Here is a 19,552-nt window from a genome sequence, read left to right on the forward strand (position 1 = left end):
AAAAATTATTTTTCGCCTGGCGATACTTTAGCGCTTCCTGAAAAGTTATCATCCAAACGGGGTGCCACGTAATTTCTAACCCATGGACTTTCAAAAGCTATTTCATAAAGTACTTCATAACAGACTCATTTCAAAAATAGAAGCATATGGTATTAAAGGGACAGTTATAACTTGGGTATGTAATTGGCTAAAGGATAGGAGGTATAGAGTAGTGGTAAATGGATGTTTTTCTGACTGGAGAGAAGTAAGCAGTGGGGTCCCTTTGCAGTCGAGTTTAGGACTATTGATTTTCTTGATATATATATAAATTACCTGGACTTGGGTATAGGGAGTACAATTTTGTAGTTTGTGAATGATGCAAAACTTGGCGACGTAGTAAATAGTAAGCGAGATAGTAGCAGACGTCAGGAGGACATAGACAGACTGGTGAAATGAGCAGACACATGACAGATGCAACTTAATGCAGATAAGTGTGGAGTGATGCACTTTAGGAGAAACAACATGGAGAGGCAGTATTATGGTATGATTCTGAGGGGGTTGCAAGAACAGAGGGGCCTGGGGGTACATATTCACAAATCTTTGAAGGTGGCAGGGCAAGTTGACAAGGCAGTTTAGAATGCATTTGGGATACTTGGCTTTGTAAATAGGGGCATTGAAGACAAAAACAAGAAAGTCATGCTGAACCTTTACATCACTGGTTTGGCTTCAGCTGGAGTAATTGTTCAATTCTGAACGCCGCACTTTAGGAAGGATGTCAAGGCCTTGGAGAGGGTACGAGTAGTTTTACCAGGATGGTACCAGGGGTGAGGGACTTCAGTTATGTGGAGAGATTAGAGAAACTGAGATTGTTCTTCTTCGAGCAGAGAAGTTTAAGGGGAGATCTAATAGAAGTAGTCAAAATTATGAGGGGTTTGGATGGAACAAATAGGGAGAAACTGTTTCCTCTGGCAAGTGGGTCGATAACCATTAGTCATTAATTTAAAATAATTGGTAAAGAAACTAGGGGGGAAATGAGGAGAAGCTATTTCACACAGAGGGTTGTTATGATTTGGAACTCACTACCTGAAAGGATGGTGGAAACAGATTCCATAGGAACTTTCAAAAGGTAATTGGACATGTATTTGAAGAGTTAGAAATAAATCATTTCCACTGGTTGAGGAGTCCAGGACTAGGGGACATAATGTAAAAATTAGCGCCAGACCCTCCAGGCGTGAAATTAGAAACTTCTACACACAAAGGATGTCAGAAGTTTGAAACTCTCTTCTGCAAACTGCAATTGATGCTAGATCAATCATTAATTTTAAATCTGGGATTGATAGATTTCTGTTAACCAAAGGAAATCAAGGAAAACCCAAAGATGTTTTATCAATATATTAAGAGCAAGAAGATAACTAAAGAAAGAATAGGGCCTATTAGAGACCACTAGATTTACCATTATTTATGCATGCATACTGCCCACTTAATGTCCTTTTTAACTGAAATGAGGTATAACGCCCATATATCACCCATTTAGCCACAAAATGGAAAGTAACGCCCATTTCTCGGTCACTTATCGGCGAGCGTTACTTTCAGCATGTACGTAACGATGATAAAAAATAATACCGTCCACCCACTTTTTTGGGGCGGAAACATCAGAATGGGCGAAACCAACGCACATAATATCACCCAGCGTTGCTTTCAGCACGTAATTAATGCCGATATTTAATAATACCATCCAGCCACTGTTTTTTGTTGTAAAGATCACATTTGCTGAAACTAACGTCCAGAAAATCACCCAGCGTCACTTTAGGCACCTCGCACAAATCTTGCCAACAATATCGCTCGCCGAAAAAACCGCTATGAAAACGTTGCTCTCACTTGAACTAATCACAGCGGTATAGACGCCATTTTCTAAATTGCAGGTCGCTTCATTTAAAAGGCTACTCTGCTTCAACTTCGGGGGAGTTTGGATGTATTCTAGAGGTCTTTTAAAGTGATGTGAATATTTGAACAAACATCTTATCATACTGTGGATGATTGGAATTTACTTTAGGTGTCTTAGTGGGAACATTTATTTTTTGTGAACAATCGGTGTAATATTGATAGTTATTGGAATGGGGCCTGTCATGTCGCAGCCTGTCTTGTTGAGTATGCACATGCTGCAAAGTACAGATGGCAGAAGATATATTCGACAGCATTATGTACCCAATCTAAGACGTGCCAGACTGATGAGGAGGACCAGACCTTACAACCCTCGCACTTACAGGTAGAAGCGGTCTTACCTCAACTTGTCCGATAACACCTGCATTAGGAGACTGCGCTTCCACAAGGAGGTTATCAATGAGATGTGCCAGCTCATCAGGGGAGATCTGCAGCCTGCCAGCACCATCAGGACTGCACTGTCCGTCGAGGTCAAGGTGACCGCAGCAGTTTCGTTCTATGCGTTCGGTTCCTTTCAGACAAATAATTATGGCAGTGAATGCCAAATTTTCAGGCAGCATCCATGATGCTCACATCCTGCGTGACAGCGCTGTATCTGACATGTTTACCAGTCAGCCACAAGGTTAATGCTGGATGCTTGATGACAAAGGATATGGCCTCACCACCAGGCTGATGTCCCCCCTGCGTGACACCCACACCGAAGCCGAGAACGATACAACGAGAGCCACAGAGCCACTCGCATTATCGTCGAGGAAACCATTGGAGTACTTAAGCAGCTTTAGATGCCTGGACCACACAGGACTCAAGCTCCAATACCACCCTGAGCAGGTAGCTCAATTCGTGGTGGTATTGGAGGGGACACGAATTGCCAGAAGGGACATACGGTCCACCTCAGGAGAGAGAGGAAGAGGAGGATGAGGAAGTAGATGCTGAGCTCGGGCCAGACAATCAGGCTGATGCTGAAACCATGCCCCCGCCCTCCCTCTAGACCGCAGGAAAGGCCCCGTGGTGGCTACATTGATGCAAGACTCTTACGTCAGCAGCTCATAAATGAGCGCTTTGCTTGAAGGAATGTTGTTATTATTTACAATGCTGACACGCTGCTCATACATCAATGGTGTGTATCACCTTGGTGACAGTTAAAGTTTGTTAATTCAAGTTAAATTTAATTATACCCTTTCATGTTAAGGAATCACCAATGTGTAACGGTGCAGCTATCTGAGACAATGTGCAACAAGGTTATGTTAAATAATTTAATCCAACCATTTATGTGAAATCATAATTATAACTGTAAAAAACACTGCACCCCACAACAAATTTATCACATTTACTTCATTCGATTGGTCACCATTTCCAGCAACACAGAATACAAATGCAAACCAGCAAGGTAGCCCCCTCGCCCCTTCCCCCGACCCTCCCACCAAAATAGCACCAACAACATAAAAAATGCCCAAGACAATACCTGCGGCCATGCACCTCACTTTCCTTCCCCCCCCCCCCCCACTTCTCCTCTCCATCTCTGCCCCTTCCCCTTCCCCACCTGACTCCAAGCCGCCTGGCCGAGGAGCTCCTCAGGCACTGCTTCATTGGAGGAGATCCCGAAATGAGAAAGTGCTCCGAGCCAGAAGCAAGATCTTCCTCCTGGCTCTCATCTGTCATTGGCAATGATGGCACGGCACCTTGGGGTGCAGTGCCGCACTCCGGGACCACTGGGAGGTTTCTTCCACCAGTGTTCCTGGCTATCAGCTCCAGGCCTCCATCATCCGTGGCACGTACTCCATCATGGTGGTGGACATGCTGGCCAGCTGGAGGGATATGCCCCCCATTGTCTGATGGATCTGCTGACCTATGTCAACATACCTCCTGGACAAGTGTACCATGTCCCCACTCAGGTGTGCCAATCGTGGAGCAGACCTGCCACGTCGAACCAACCTCCGCTTGGTCGGCGCCGTCGCGGAGATACCTGGGGTGCCCTGTGGCAAGGTGCTTGGGCCCTGTACCTCCATGGTGGATGTGGGAATGGTTGCAGGAGCACTAGATGTCATCAATGTCGAATGGATTATGGAGGTTGGAGGGGATGACGGCAAAACCGCTGCTTAGACGGATACGGGAGAGGACGGTCCCGAGGTAGGAACGTGCTCTGAGTCAGAAGCAAGATCTTCCTCCTGGCTCTCATGTGTCGTTGGCAATGAGGGTGCGGTACCTCGGGGTACAGTGCCATGCTCCGGGACCAATGAGGCAGCGCCTGAGGAGGCTCCTCGAAGTCAGCACTGTCATCCGTTGAGAAGGGACCCAGCAGATGCATGGGCGAGAATCGGTGCTCCTCAGCATCAGATGGTAGAGAGTCCGGTGAGTCCATCCCCACGCCCCCACTTCTGGGCTCGGTGTTCTTGTATTGGGTTGCGCTTCTGGCTGAGCTGCAAAACATAAATGAGGTGATTAGAGGAGAAGAGGGTGCTAGGGTCACAAGATGAGTCCCTCGCTACACACAGCATATGCACGACAAAAACAACACCTCTATCAAGATCATCACAGACATCACATTTCATGACCATCACCAAATTCTGCATTGCAATGATTCTCATGAGGACATCATTTTTAGAGAAGAATTTTATGATTCATCTATCATATAATATTGGTCGGATATGAATGGGTGTGACATCTATTGAGCTTACATCACGCAATGGTGTATACTTTATTCACGTGGCATCACATCAGGCTCTACTGCTGCTTGCGTGGCCAACCGGGGGTGGGTTCCCACTAGTGCCAGCACCTGCTCCTCGATGTCAGTGAGGTCGATGATGACTGGTGGGCCCCCAACCGTTCGCCTCTGCTCGGCCCTATTCCTCGAAAGCTTCTTCTGCAAAAGGTAACAACAGCACGACATGGCATGAGATCATTGCGTGATATCATTGCTGGTATTGTCACAGAGACTGATACAACACATAACCGACAGATGTAATCATGATTATAATGAAAATTATCATTCTTTACCTAAAGACGTACACTGTCACCGCAGGCTTCGAGTACAACCTTCCCGGTATAAGTGCAAGACATCTGATCACGCATTACACTTACAATTCCAATTATATAAATATATAAGTGTTAGATATGTAAACCTGTAAATACCTTGTTTAACCACCAGAGAGCTCATCCCCTGGCGTTCCAAGGGATCCCTTGAGAGCACCTGTACATAAGGAGGCCTCACAGGCTGGAGAGGCACTCGAAGACCTGTAATAAAAGACGAAGGTCACACTTTACTTTGAGCTCACAGTATCTGGTCAGACTCTTTAGTCATACATAACAACTGGCGACAAAATACAGATTACAAACTCCAGCGCAACGATGCAGAGAACAGTGGGCATCCTGGAGAAATTTTTGGAGGGAGATGATTGGGAAACCTTCGTGGAGCGACTCGCCCAATACTTCGTGGCCAACAAGCTGGAAGGAGAAGCGAACGCTGCCAAATGAAGGGCGATTCTCCTCACCGTTTGCAGGGCACCAACATATGTCCTCATGAAAAATCTGCTTGCTCTAGCGAAACGCAGAGAGAAATTGTATGATGATTTGTGCACACTGGTCATCTTAACCCAAAGGAAAGTGTTCTGATGGCGAGGTACCGGTTCTACACGTACAAAAGGTCTGAAGGCCAGGAAATGGCGAGCCATGTCGCCGAGCTAAGACGCCTTGCAGGACATTGCGAATTTGAAGGACATTTGGAGTAGATGCTCAAGGACTTCTTTGTACTAGGCATTGGCCATGAAGTGATACTTCGCAAACTTTTGACCATAGAGACCCCAACCTTGAGTAAAGCCACAGCGATAGCCCAGGCGTTCATTGCCACCAGTGACAATACCAAACAAATATCTCAGCACACGAGTGCTGCTAGAAGTACTGTGAACAAAGTAATGTTGTTTTTGAATCGCAACGTACAGGGAAGGCCTCACATGCATGCAGCTGCACATCCGCAGATGTCTCAGAGTCCACCATCAAGGGTGATGAGTGCAAGGCCATTAACACCTTGTTGGCGCTGCAGGGGTGATCATCGCTTCTATTCATGCCACTTCAAAGGATATGTTTGCAAGGGCTGTGGAACAATGGGACACCTCCAACGTATGTGCAGGCGAGCTACAATCCCTGTTAATCCTGCAAACCACCATCTTGCAGAGGAGGACAGATCCACAGTGGATCACGACGAACCAGAGCTTCAGGCCGAGGAGGCAGAGGTATATGGGGTACACACATTTACCACAAAGTTTCCCCCGATAATGTTGAAGGTTGAATTAAATGGACTCCCGGTGTCAATGGAGCTGGACACGAGCGTGAGCCAGTCCATTATGAGCAAAAAAACTTTTGATAAATTGTGGTGCAGCAAGGCCTCAAGGCCAGTCCAGACTCCCATTCGCACTAAACTGAGAACGTACACAAAGGAACTGATTCCCGTAATTGGCAGTGCTACCGTAAAGGTCTCCTACGATGGAGTGGTGCACAAGCTACCACTCTGGGTAGTACCGGGCAATGGCCCTACGTAAGCGTTTGGTACTAGCATGTGATGCATTGTCATACCGTGTCGGGTGTATATTGCAAAAAGCTAATGAATCTGGGAAATTGCAACTGGTTGTTTATGCATCCAGAAGTCTGTCTAAGGCTGAGAGGGGCTACAGCATGAATGAAAAAGAAGTGTTAGCGTGTGTTTATGGGGTAAAGAAAATGCATCAATATCTGTTTGGGCTCAAATTTGAATTCGAAACTGACCATAAACCACTGATATTCCTCTTTTCTGAAAGTAAAGGGATAAATACGAGTGCATCGGCCCGCATCCAGAGATGGGCACTCATGTTGTCGGCATACAAGTACGCCATCCGCCACAGGCCAGGCACAGAAAACTGTGCCGATGCTCTCAGTAGGCTGCCATTGCCCATCATGGGGGTGGAAATGGCACAACCCGCAGATTTAGTCATGGTAATGGAAGCATTCGAGAGTGAGCAGCCCGACAGATTAGAACATGGACGAGCCAGGACCCCTTACTGTCCTTAAAAAACCGTGTGCTTCATGGGAGCTGGTCCAGTGTCTCATTAGAAATGCAGGAAGAGATAAAGCCGTACCAGCGGCGCAAAGATGAAATGTCTATACAGGCAGACTGCCTTCTGTGGGGTAATCGGGTAGTGGTAAAAGGGCAGGGACACTTTCATTAGTGATCTCCACAGTACCCACCCAGGCATTGTCATGATGAAAGCGATAGCCAGATCCCACGTGTGGTGGCCCGGTATCGATGCAGAGTTAGAGTCCTGCGTGCACAAATGTAACACATGTGATGTGTAATGAGAAGGGACTAATTGGCAGTCTTGTTGTGTGAGGCCCCTTGGGGAAGAGTGACCATAATATGGTAGAATTCTTTTTAAGATGGAGAGTGATACAGTTAATTCAGAAACTAGGGTCCTGAACTTAAGGAAAGGTAACTTCGACGGTATGAAGCGTGAATTGGCTAGAATAGACTGGCAAATGATACTTAAAGGGTTGACGGTGAATAGGCAATGGCAAACTTTTAAAGATCACATGGATGAACTTCAACAATTGTACATCCCTGTCTGGAGTAAAAATAAAACGGGAAAGGTGGCTCAACCGTGGCTAACAAGGGAAATTAAGGATAGTGTTAAATCCAAGGAAGAGGCACATAAATTGGCCAGAAAAAGCAGAAAACCTGAGGACTGGGAGAAATATAGAATTCAGCAGAGGAGGACAAAGGGTATAATTAGGAGGGGGAAAATAGAGTACGAGAGGAAGCTTGCAGGGAACGTAAAAACTGACTGCAAGGCTTCGATAGATATGTGAAGAGAAAAAGATTAGTGAAGACAAACATAGGTCCCTTGCAGTCGGATTCAGGTGAATTCATAATGGGGAACGAGAAATTAAACAAATACTTTGGTTCTGTCTTCACGAAGGAAGACACAAATAATCTTCCAGATGTACTAAGGGACCGAGGGTCCAGTGAGAAGGAGGAACTGAAGGATATCCTTATTAGACGGGAAATTGTGTTGGGGAAATTGATGGGATTGAAGGCCAATAAATGCCCGGGGCCTGATAGTCTGCATCCCAGAGTACTTAAGAAAGTGGCCCTAGAAATAGTGGATGCATTGGTGATCATTTTCCAACAGTCTATCGACTCTGGATCAGTTCCCATGGACTGGAGGGTAGCTAATGCAATACCACTTTTTAAAAAAGGAGGGAGAGAGAAAACGGGTAATTATAGACCAGTTAGCCTGACATTGGTAGTGGGGATAATGTTGGAATAAATTATTAAGGATGAAATAGCAGCGCATTTGAAAAGCAGTGACGGGATCGGTCCACGTCAGCATGGATTTATGAAAGGGAAATCATGCTTGACGAATCTTCTGGAATTTTTGAGGATGTAACTAGCAGAGTGGACAAGGGAAAACCAGTGGATGTGGTGTATTTGGACTTTCAAAAGGCTTTTGACAAGGTCCCACACAAGAGATTGTTGTGCAAAATCAAAGCACATGGTATTGGGGGTAATGAAATGACGTGGATGGAGAACTGGTTGGCAGACAGGAAGCAGAGAGTCGGGATAAACGGGTCCTTTTCAGAATGGCAAGCAACGACTAGTGGAGTGCCGCAGGGCTCAGTGCTGAGACCCCAGCTCTTTACTGTATACATTAATGATTTAGTTGAAGGAATTGAGAGTAATATCTCCAGGTTTGCAGATGACACTAAACTGGGTGGTGATGTGAGCTGTGAGGAGGACGCTAAGGGGCTGTAGGATGACTTGGACCGTTTAGGTGAGTGGGAAAAAACATGGCAGATGCAGTATAATATGAATAAATGTGAGGTTATCCACTTTGGGCGCAAAAACACAAAGGTAGAATATTATTTGAATGGCGACAGATTAGGAAAAGGGGAGGTGCAACGAGATCTGGGTGTCCTGGTTTATCAGTCATTGAAAGTTGGCATGCAGGTACAGCAGGCGGTGAAGAAGGCAAATGGTATGTTGGCCTTCATAGCTAGGGGATTTGAATATAGGAGCAGGGAGGTCTTACTGCAGTTGTACAGGGCCTTGATGAGACCACACCTGGAATATTATGTTCAGTTTTGGTCTCCTAATCTGAGGAAGGACGTTCTTGCTATTGAAGGAGTGCAGCGAAGGTTCACCAGACTGAATCCTGGGATGGCTGGACTGACATATGAGGAGAGACTGGATCAACTGGGCCTTTATACACTGGAGTATAGAAGGATGAGAGGGGATCTCATAGAAACATATAAGATTCTGACGGGACTGGACAGGTTAGATGCGGGAAGAATGTTCCCGATGTTGGGAAAGTCCAGAACCAGGGGACACAAATCTTAGGCTAAGGGGTAGGCCATTTAATACTGAGATGAGGAGAAACATCTTCACTCGGAGAGTTGTTAACCTGTGGAATTCCCTACCGCAGAGAGTTGTTGATGCCAGTTCATTGGATATATTCAAGAGGGAGTTAGATATAGCCCTTACGGCTAACGGGATCAAGGGGTATGGAGAGAAAGCAGGAAAGGGGTACTGAGGGAATGATCAGCCATGATCTTATTGAATGGTGGTGCAGGCTCGAAGGGCCGAATGGCCTACTCCTGCACCTATTTTCTATGTTTCTATGTTTCTATGTTCACAGTTAAGCAATGCATCCAGGGAGGCGCCACTAAGTTTATGGTCTTGGCACTCCAAACCGTGGTCTAGGGTCCATGTCGACTATGCAGGCCCGTTCTTGGGTAACATGTTCCGAGTGGTTGTAGATGCGTACTCCAAATGGATTGAATGTGAGATAATGTGGGCAAGCATGTCCGCTGCCACCACTGAAAGCCTGCAGGCCATGTTTGCCATGCACGGACTGCCTGATATCCTTGTGAGCGACAATGGGCCATGTTTCACCAGTGCCGAGTTCAAGGAGTTCATGACCCATAATGGGATCAAACATGTTACATCTGCCCCATTCAAACTAGCATCGAATGGTCAGGAAGAGAGAGTAGTGCAAACAATCAAGCAGAGCTTAAAGATGGTAACTGAAGGCTCATTGCAGACTCACCTATCCCGAGTCATGCTTAATTACCGCACGAGACCCCACTCACTCACTGGGATCCCACCCGCTGAACTGCTCATGAAAAGGGCACTTAAAACAAGGCTCTCATTAGTCCACCCTGATCTACACGAACAGGTAGAGAGCAGGCAGCTTCAACAAAGTACATATCATGATAGCGCAAATGTGTCACACGAAATTGCAATTAATGATCCTGTATTTGTGTTGAACTATGGACAAGGTTCCAAGTGGCTTCCCAGCACTGTCATGGCCAAAGAGGGAAGTAGAGTGTTTCGGGTCAAGCTTTCAAATGGACTCATCTACAGGAAACACTTGGACCAAACCAAACTCAGATTCATGGACTATCCAGAGCAACCCACATTAGACCCTACCTTTTTTGACCCCCCGCAACACACACACAAGTGGCAACCGACACAGCAGTTGACCACCCATCATCCACAGCAGCCCAGCAGGACTCACCACACCAGGCAGCCCAGCAAGGCCAGCTGCACAGCAGCCCAGCAAGGGCCTAACAAATGACTCACCAAAACCAGCATTTGCACTGAGACGAGCAACCAGGGAAAGAAAGGCCCCAGATTGACTCACCTTGCAAATAGTTACACTATTGACTTTGAGGGGGAGTGTTGTTATATATGTAAACCTGTAAATACCTTGTTTAACCACGAGAGGGCTCATCCCCTGGAGTCCCAAGGGATCCCACAATCCCTTGGGAGCACCTGTACTTAAGGAGGCCTCACAGGCTGGAGAGGCACTCTGAAGACCTGTAATAAAAGCCTAAGGTCACACTTTACGGTATCTGGTCAGACTCTTTATTCATACATAAAAATAAGTACATGCAAATAAATGTAATACTTACTCTGGCGGGTCCGACAAGGACGTTCCATCGCTTGCAGCATTGGGTGCCCTCACGCACCTTGTTGGTCACCGATGAGACCACCTCAGCTATCTCGGCCCATATCTTCAGGTAGGCCTTTGGGGTGGGCTTCCCATGCCCTCCCTGGGTCAGTTGACCCCAGCGTGACTCAAACCTCCTGCATGAGGGAGAGATTTGCCTCGTCCGAGAACCTCCTTGTTCTTTTGTGCCCTCCCAATTTTTTCTCTCCCAGCTCACTGCTTTCGCCAGAGTCCTCAGTCTCCACAGCGTGCTATGTCGCCTCCTCCATTCCTTCCATGTTCAATATTATTTTTTCCACAGAAACTCAGTGACAACTACCTTCTTTGTTCTCAGTAGGCTTTTTGCTGCTGGTGAATCTCCCTTCTGTCTCCCTCAACAGCCAAAGAAGCACACACCACACCACACACGCATTCAATCCCTCTCTGCTCCCTCTCTCTCTGTCTCATCTTATGCGCATCTAATGATGACCCCTGACCTCCTGAAACATGGGAAACGAGCCATGCTATTGTTATGGTCGGCGCCACTTTACGGCAGAAGGTCAAAAAAATTTAACGCTAACGCCCATTTCAGATCGCTCGCGGTAACGCCCATTTTCAAAAATGGAAAGTTAGGGTTTTGAAAATGGGCGATATTCCGGCGCTCTCAAGACCCATTTTTGCCACCCATGCTGGAAATAACACCTATTTTTGGCCGATCTGCACAAAAGTGGCAAGTCTAGCCCCATAAAGATAATCTGTGTGTGGAGGCAAAAGACGTCGGTATGGTCCTTAATGAATAATTTGCAACTGTTTTCACAAAAGAGAATGATGATGCAGACATATCAATCAGGGAGGAGGACTGTGAAATATTAGATGAAATAAACATAGCGGGACAGGAAGTATTAAGGGGTTTAGCATCTTTTAAAGTGAATAAATCCCCAGGGCCAGATGAAATGTATCCCAGGCTGTTAAGAGAAGCAAGGAAGGAAATAACTGAGGGATTGATCATCATTTTCCAATCCTCTCTGGCTACAGGTGTGGTGACAGAGGACTGCTAATGTGGTACCCTTGTTTAAGAAAGGAGAAAGGGATAGGCCGAGTAATTACAGACCAGTCAGCCTAACCTCGGTGGTGGGAAAGTTATTGGAAAAAATTTTGAGGGACAGGATAAATCCTCATTTAGCAAGACATGGATTAATCAAAGACAGTCAGCATGGATTTGTTAAGGGAAGGTCATGTCTGAGTAATTTGATTGCATTTTTTGAGGAGGTAACAAGGAGGGCCGATGAGCGCAATGCATTTGATATGGTCTTTATGGATTTTAGCAAGGCTTTTGTTAAGGTCCCCCATGGCAGACTGATCACGAAAGTAAAAGCCCATGGGATCCAAGGCAAAGTGGCAAGTTGGATCCAAAATTGGTTCAGAAGCAGGAAGCCAAGGGTAATGGTTGATGGGTGTTTTTGTGACTGGAAGGCTGTTTCCATTGGGGCTCCGCAGGGCTCAGTACTAGATCCCTTGCTTTTTTTGATATACATCAGTGATTTGGAATTGAATGTAGGGAGTACGATCAAGAAGTTTGCGGATGATATATAAATTGGCCGTGTGGTATCATGTGGGCAGAACAATGGCAAAAGGAATTCAATCTGGAGAAGTGTGAGGTAATGCATTTGGGGAAGGATAACAAGGCAAGGGAATACACATTAAATGGTAGGACTCTGCAAAGTGTAGAGGAACAAAGGGACCTTGTAGTGCATGGTCACAGATCCCTGAAGATAGCAGGACAGATAGCTAAGGTGGTTCAGAAAGCATACGGGATACATGCCTTATTAGCCGAGGCAAAGAACATGAGCAGGGAGAGTATGCTTGAACTGCATAAAACATCACCTTGGCCACAGCTAGAGTACTGCGTGCAGTTCTGGTCACCACATTACAGGAAAGATGTGATTGTACTAGAGAGAGTACAGAGAATGTTGCCTGGACTGGAGAATTTTAGCTATAAGGAAAGGTTGGATAGGCTGGGGTTGTTTTCTTTGGGACAGAGGAGGCTGAGGGGAGACCTAATTGAGGTATATAAAATTATGAGGGGCCTGGATAGAGTGGATACGAAGGTTCTTTTTCCCTAAGCAGATGGGGCAATAACTAGTGGCATAGATTTAGAGTAAGTGGTCGGAGATTTAGAGGGGATTTGAGAAGAAACTTATTCACCGTGAAGATGGTGGGGTTCCTCAACTCACTGCCTCAAAGGAGGTAGAGGCAGAAACCCTCACATCATTTAAAAATTACTTGGATATGCACTTGAAATGCCGTAATCTATAACGCTACGGACCAAGAGCTGTAAAGTGGGATTAGGCTGGATAGTGGCCAGCACGGACACGATAGGTGAATGGCATCCTATTTTGCTATAAATATCTATGATTCTATGTATTAAGGGATATGGGCCAAAGGTGGATATATGGAGTTAGGTCGCAGATCAGCCATGATCTCATTGAATGGCGGAACAGGCTCGAGGGCTAAATTTCCTTCATTACAACAGTGACTACATTTCACAAAGAACTTAATTGGCTGTGAAGTGCTTTAGAACGTCTGCTGGTCATGAAAGGTGCTACATAAATGCAAGTCTTTCTTTCTTTCTAAATGGCCTACTCCTATTCATATGTTTCTATGTTCCTATAACTAATTTGCCAGGCTTTGGGGGAAAAAGCTGGGGTATGAGACTAAATGGGACAGCTCTTTCAAAGAGCCAGGACAGGCACGACAGGCCAAATGGCTTCCTTCTGTGCTGTAAGATTCCATGAAGTGAACCAGCCTGGCGATTTAAGAAAATAAATTACTCTGTTCAATGAATAGGCTGGTTTCCGCATTGCAATTGATTGCTTTGCCAAGCGTGGGATTAGGTCATATGAGCTTTTCCTCGTTAATTCAGCTATAAAAATGACCAACCACATTTTAGCAAACAAATGTCTATGGTATACTACTGTTGTGACAGTTCCCCATCAAACCCCACAATGAACTACTATTACACTTATAAACTTTATCATATAATTAACACATTAAAAAGATCACTAATTCAAAAAAGGAATCACAGTTTTACCCATAGATTTACTAATCTCCCCATCAGTTTTGGGCAGCAAACCTGAGGAAGGATATATTGGTCTTGGAGGGGTACAGCACAGAATCACCAGACTGATACCAGGACTTAAATGGTTAAATTATGAGAATGGGTTGCATAAACTTGGCTTATTTTCCCTTGAGTTTAGATGGTTGAGATGTTTAAAATGGTGAAGTGATTCAGGCTAAATGCAGTGGAGAATCCAGAACAAGGGGACAGAATCTTAAAATTAGAGCTAGGGCATTTAGAAGTGAAATCAGTCAGCACCACTTCATGCAAAGGGTCATGGAAGTGTGTAACTCTCTCCCATAAAAGCCTGTGGATGCTGGGCCAATTCAAATTTTCAAGATTGAGATCGATAGATTTGTGTCAGGTAAGGGCATCAGCAGATATGGAACAAAAGTAGGTAAACGTTGTTTAGCCATGATCTAATTGAATGGCGGAACAGGTTTGAAGGACTGAATGGCCTACTTACATAGAAACATAGAAAATAGGTGCAGGAGTAGGCCATTCGGCCCTTCGAGCCTGCACCACCATTCAATAAGATCATGGCTGATCATTCCCTCAGTACCCCTTTCCTGCTTTCTCTCCATACCCCTTGATCCCTTTAGCCGCAAGGGCCATATCTAACTCCCTCTTGAATATATCCAATGAACTTGCATCAACAACTCTCTGCGGTAGGGAATTACACAGGTTAACAACTCTCTGAATGAAAAAGTTTCTCCTCATCTCAGTCCTAAATGGCTTACCCCTTATCCTTAGACTATGTTCCCTGGTTGTGGACTTCCCCAGCATCGGGAACATTCTTCCTGCATCTAACCTGTCCAGTCCCGTCAGAATTTTATATGTTTCTATGAGATAACCTCTCATCCTTCTAAACTCCAGTGAATAAAGGCCCAGTCGATCCAGTCTCTCCTCATATGTCAGTCCAGCCATCCCTGGAATCAGTCTGGTGAACCTTTGCTGCACTCCCTCAATAGCAAGAACATCCTTTCTCAGATTAGGAGACCAAAACTGAACACAATATTCCAGGTGAGGCCTCGCTAAGGCCCTGTACAACTGCAGTAAGATCTCCTGGCTCCTATACTCAAATCGCCTAGCTATGAAGGCCAACATACCATTTACCTTCTTCACCGCCTGCTGTACCTGCATGCCAACTTTCAATGACTGATGTACCATGACACCCAGGTCTCGTTGCACCTCCCCTTTTCTTAATCTGCCACCATTCAGATAATATTCTGCTTTCGTGTTTTTGCCACCAAAGTGGATAACCTCACATTTATCCACATTATACTGCATCTGCCATTCATTTGCCCACTCACCTAACCTGTCCAAGTCACCCTGCAGCCTTTTAGTATCCTCCTCACAGCTCACACCACCACCCAGCTTAGTGTCATCTCCAAACTTGGAGATATTACACTCACTTCCCTCATCCAAATCATCAATGTATATTGTGAAGAGCTGGGGTCCCAGCACTGAGCTCTGCGGCACTCCACTAGTCACTGCCTGCCATTCTGAAAAGGACCCGTTTATCCTGACTCTCTGCTTCCTGTCTGCCAACCAGTTCTCTATCCACGTCAGTACATTACCCCAATACCATGTGCTTTAATTTTGCACACCAATCTCTTGTGTGGGACCTTGTCAAAAGCCTTTTGAAAGTCCAAATACACCACATCTACCAGTTCTCCCTTGTCCACTCGACCAGTTACATCCTCAAAAATTTCTAGAAGATTTGTCAAGCAGGATTTCCTTTTCATAAATCCATGCTAACTTGGACCGATCCCGTCAGTGCTTTCCAAATGTGCTGCTATTTCATCTTTAATAATTGATTCCAACATTTTCCCCAATACTGATGTCAGGCTAACCGGTCTATAATTACCCGCCTTCTCTCTCCCTCCCTTCTTAAAAAGTGTTGTTACATTAGCTACCCTCCAGTCCATAGGAACCGATCCAGAGTTGATAGACTGTTGGAAAATGATCACCAATGCATCCACTATTTCTAGGGCTACTTCCTTAAGTACTCTGGGATGCAGCTTATCAGGGGATTTATCGGCCTTCAATCCCATCAATTTCCCGAACACAATTTCCCACCTAATAAGGATTTCCTTCAGTTCCTCCTTCTCATTAGACCTTCGGTCCCTCAGTATTTCCGGAAAGTTATTTGTGTCTTCCTTCATGAAGACAGAACCAAAGTATTTGTTTAACTGGTCTGCCATGTTGATAAGAATGGACTTTGAGTTAGGATTATTTCTTTCAAGAATATAGGCTTAGAGGGGATATGATTTTAAAAGCCTTAATTAAAATGATGGAGGAATTGGATACAATCTGATAGACCGGTTAGAACTGCCTGTGGAACATTGCCCTGCAGGTGTGCGGATTGGAGAATCAGACACAGATGTCAGCGTGTTTAATTTGAGGGGCTCTTCTGATGATTAAAATTAATCATTTGAAAATCAGAGTGAGCACTGCATATCAGATATGGTAGCATAGTGGTTATGTTACTGGACTAGTAATCCTGGGGTCTAGACTACTGATCCAGAGATGTGAGTTCAAATCCCACCATGACAGCTGGGGAATTTAAATTCAGCTCATTAAATAAAATGTGGAATAAAAAACTAGTATCAATATGACAGTGAAATTACTGAATTGTTGTAAAAACCCATCTGGTTCATTAATGTCCTTTAGGGAAGGAAACATACCGTCTTTACCTGGGCTGGCCTATATATGACTCCAGACCGAAAGCAATGTGGTTGACTCTTATCTGCCCTCTGAAGTGAAGTCTCACCACCACCTTCTCAAGGGCAATGAGGGATGGGCAATAAACGCTCGCATCTCAGGAACTAATAAAGAAAAGATATATTGACCAACTTTTTTGATGCTCCCATCAAGCGAGTCTCCAGCATAACACTGATCTTTGAAAATTAGCCCTACATATACAGAACACTGTGCTCCAGACTTGAAACTATCTCAGCTGCACCATAGCAGATCTACTTGTGTTTTAAGACAATTTCTAGTGTTTTCCTTTTATAAACAATTAAACATAATGGCAAATTATTTCATTTGGAAACTGGGAGCCTTAAAAGAGAAAAATAACATTTCAAAAAAAAATCTTCTGTTTTCTCTAGTAGATAAAAAAATTAAAGCGCCCAAGGTTGAAGAAAAAGTGAAGAAGCAGCTCAAAGTAATTAAATTGGAGAAAAAGGTAGAAAAAATAAAGAAAGTTGAAAAAAAACCTAAGGAAGAGGAAAAAGCAAAGCCAAAGTTCCAAATAAAGAAGGAGAAACCCATGAAACATGAAAAACCTAAGGCTGAAACAGAAAAGAAAGGTAAAAAGAGAGAGAAGAAGGAGCCTGCAGAACCGAAGTCTGAGAAAGTAGGCAAAAGGAAGGAGAAAGTGAAAGATTCCAAAGAAGGGAAGCCGAAATCAAAGGATAAAGGTGAAACGACAAATATTGGCAAAAAGGGTGTTAGTAACAAACATCAAAGTAAGGCATCTGAGAGACAGCAAAAGAAAAAACATGGGGCATAAAATAAATTTTTCAAAGTGACAACTGTTTAAAAGAAAAAATAATTGAGGTTTCTATTGTCTTTATTTTGAATAGCAATATAAGATACAGGTATAACGATTAAAATCATTTAGACCTTTTCACAATATTTATATTGAAACCTTAACCAAGAATTATTCTAATAGTGAAGTAAAGCAGCTGAATAGTGTTTTCTTTCCAATTGGTTCTTCGTACCATATATCATATATTGTCTTTACCTCATCTGCTTGACTCAGATGCCTGAAAAACAAAGTTAACTAATATGCTTGTAATGGGGTGTATTTATGTATTTTTATGTGTCTGTCTTGAAAAACGGTTTGGGGTAAAACTTAGCAGATATCATCTGCATGATGTGGTTCATAGTCTCTTGATTCCGAATATCATATACCGAAGAGGAAAGAAAATACCCTTTTCAGCACATAAGGGCAGCATGTCCATTCAACCAGCATGAAATCCATTCAGTGAAACCAATAATATCCATCCTAATTATCTAGGGGAAAATGGGAGAGCTTATGTACTGCATTTTGAATACTGCTTGCAAGGAGAGAACATTCATTTTCATGTTAACATTTTTGACTATTCAAAATATGTTATTGCTAGCTACCAAAATATCCTGCTAATTAATTTTGTAAAGCTCATGATTATTATCAATTAATTAAGCTCATCAAATCATAGACATTTTCTGATAGTATCAGATCTTCTAAGCAGGAACAATACTTTATATTTTTTGTAGTGCCTGCGGTTAATCTGCATTTTGACATTTAAAAAGACACTTAGGAGTAAAAAAAAATGGATCTTGGATCACGACTGAGCAAGAGGTAATATGTGCAAATATTCTGTCACCTTTTCAACAATACAAAGAAGTCTTGGGTGTAGAACTGGTCGTATAACTCAGGAATCAGGTGCCAATATGGCTTTCAAACACACTAAGCCAAATGGTGTGAAGCCTCTTTTTGGAAGCCATTGCCAGGCTGCAGTCGAGCACAGCACTGTATTTTAAAAGTCCCACTGGATCTCCTGGAAACTTTACACTTTTTTGGGGAATCTTTTAACAATGATGAAAAAGTGAACACTCTCACCTACACTCTTGGAATATTACAAATTAGCCACCTAAAAGGGGAGTTCTTTGTATGTGACCAGACATGCATATACTGAACCCCAAATTTTCAGTTTACAGCACTATCAATTTTTGATACTTTTGCTCACTGAATTGATGGTTGGATTTGAAAGAAATTTACTACTGCTTTCTGTTTATATATATATATATATATATATATACACAAGAGTTGAAAGCCCAAGGGCAGCATGGGCCAGCCCACACTGCAATATGTGTGCGCACTAGGTCCGTGCAGCAGAGCTGGTCTCCAGTCGTCTTGGTTAATCCTTGCCACTGGACCAAGACTTAGTTCTGTCAAGCCTGTGTGGTGGCTGGTGTGCAACAGTCACCACACGTTAAAAAAAATCAATGCACAGGCATCTTCCACCCTTCAACATGTAGTTCGGGACCTGGAATATTAGGTCCTTCATTGAAACACCTGCAAACTCATCTCTTTTTGGCGTGGAAGCAAGTCATCCTCGATACGAGGGACCGCCTATGATGATGATGGTATAGCTGACCTCAATGCGACCTGCAATGATGTGCAGTGTGCAGTAGCAGTCCAGTGTGCTGACTGTGTGCAACACTCCACATGTGATGTGCAGTGTGCAGTAGCAGTCCAGTGCGCTAACTTTGTGTAACACTCCACATGTGATGTGCAGTGTGCAGTAGCAGTCCAGTGCGCTGATTGTGTGTTATACTCCACACCTGATCTGAGATTATAGCCTCAGTCACTACAAAATTTGCTAGCATCACTTTTAAATTTGCTGTCGTGCATTTTTACAGTAGTTAATTTGCTGGTTAGCAGATATTCAATTAAGAGAAAACATAAGAATGTTAACAACAATTAATCCTTTAAAACTGTGGTTACATTCCTGCATCAATTTTTTTCCCCCCTTTATCAATTAATAAGAATCATCTGAAC

General features: G+C 44.1%; 1 protein-coding gene across 1 annotated transcript in view; it reads left to right on the top strand.

Annotated features, from left to right (window-relative positions):
- Positions 1 to 19,552, top strand: part of LOC139266620 (triadin-like) — a 563,562-nt gene that overhangs the window by 27,301 nt on the left and 516,709 nt on the right. Inside the window, exon 5 of the mRNA XM_070884212.1 lies at positions 17,112 to 17,423. Coding sequence (XP_070740313.1) covers positions 17,112 to 17,423 — 312 coding nt within the window. The remainder of the gene's footprint in view (positions 1 to 17,111; positions 17,424 to 19,552) is intronic.

Source organism: Pristiophorus japonicus, chromosome 7 (genome assembly GCF_044704955.1).
Source record: "Pristiophorus japonicus isolate sPriJap1 chromosome 7, sPriJap1.hap1, whole genome shotgun sequence".
Taxonomy (NCBI): Eukaryota; Metazoa; Chordata; class Chondrichthyes; family Pristiophoridae; genus Pristiophorus; species Pristiophorus japonicus.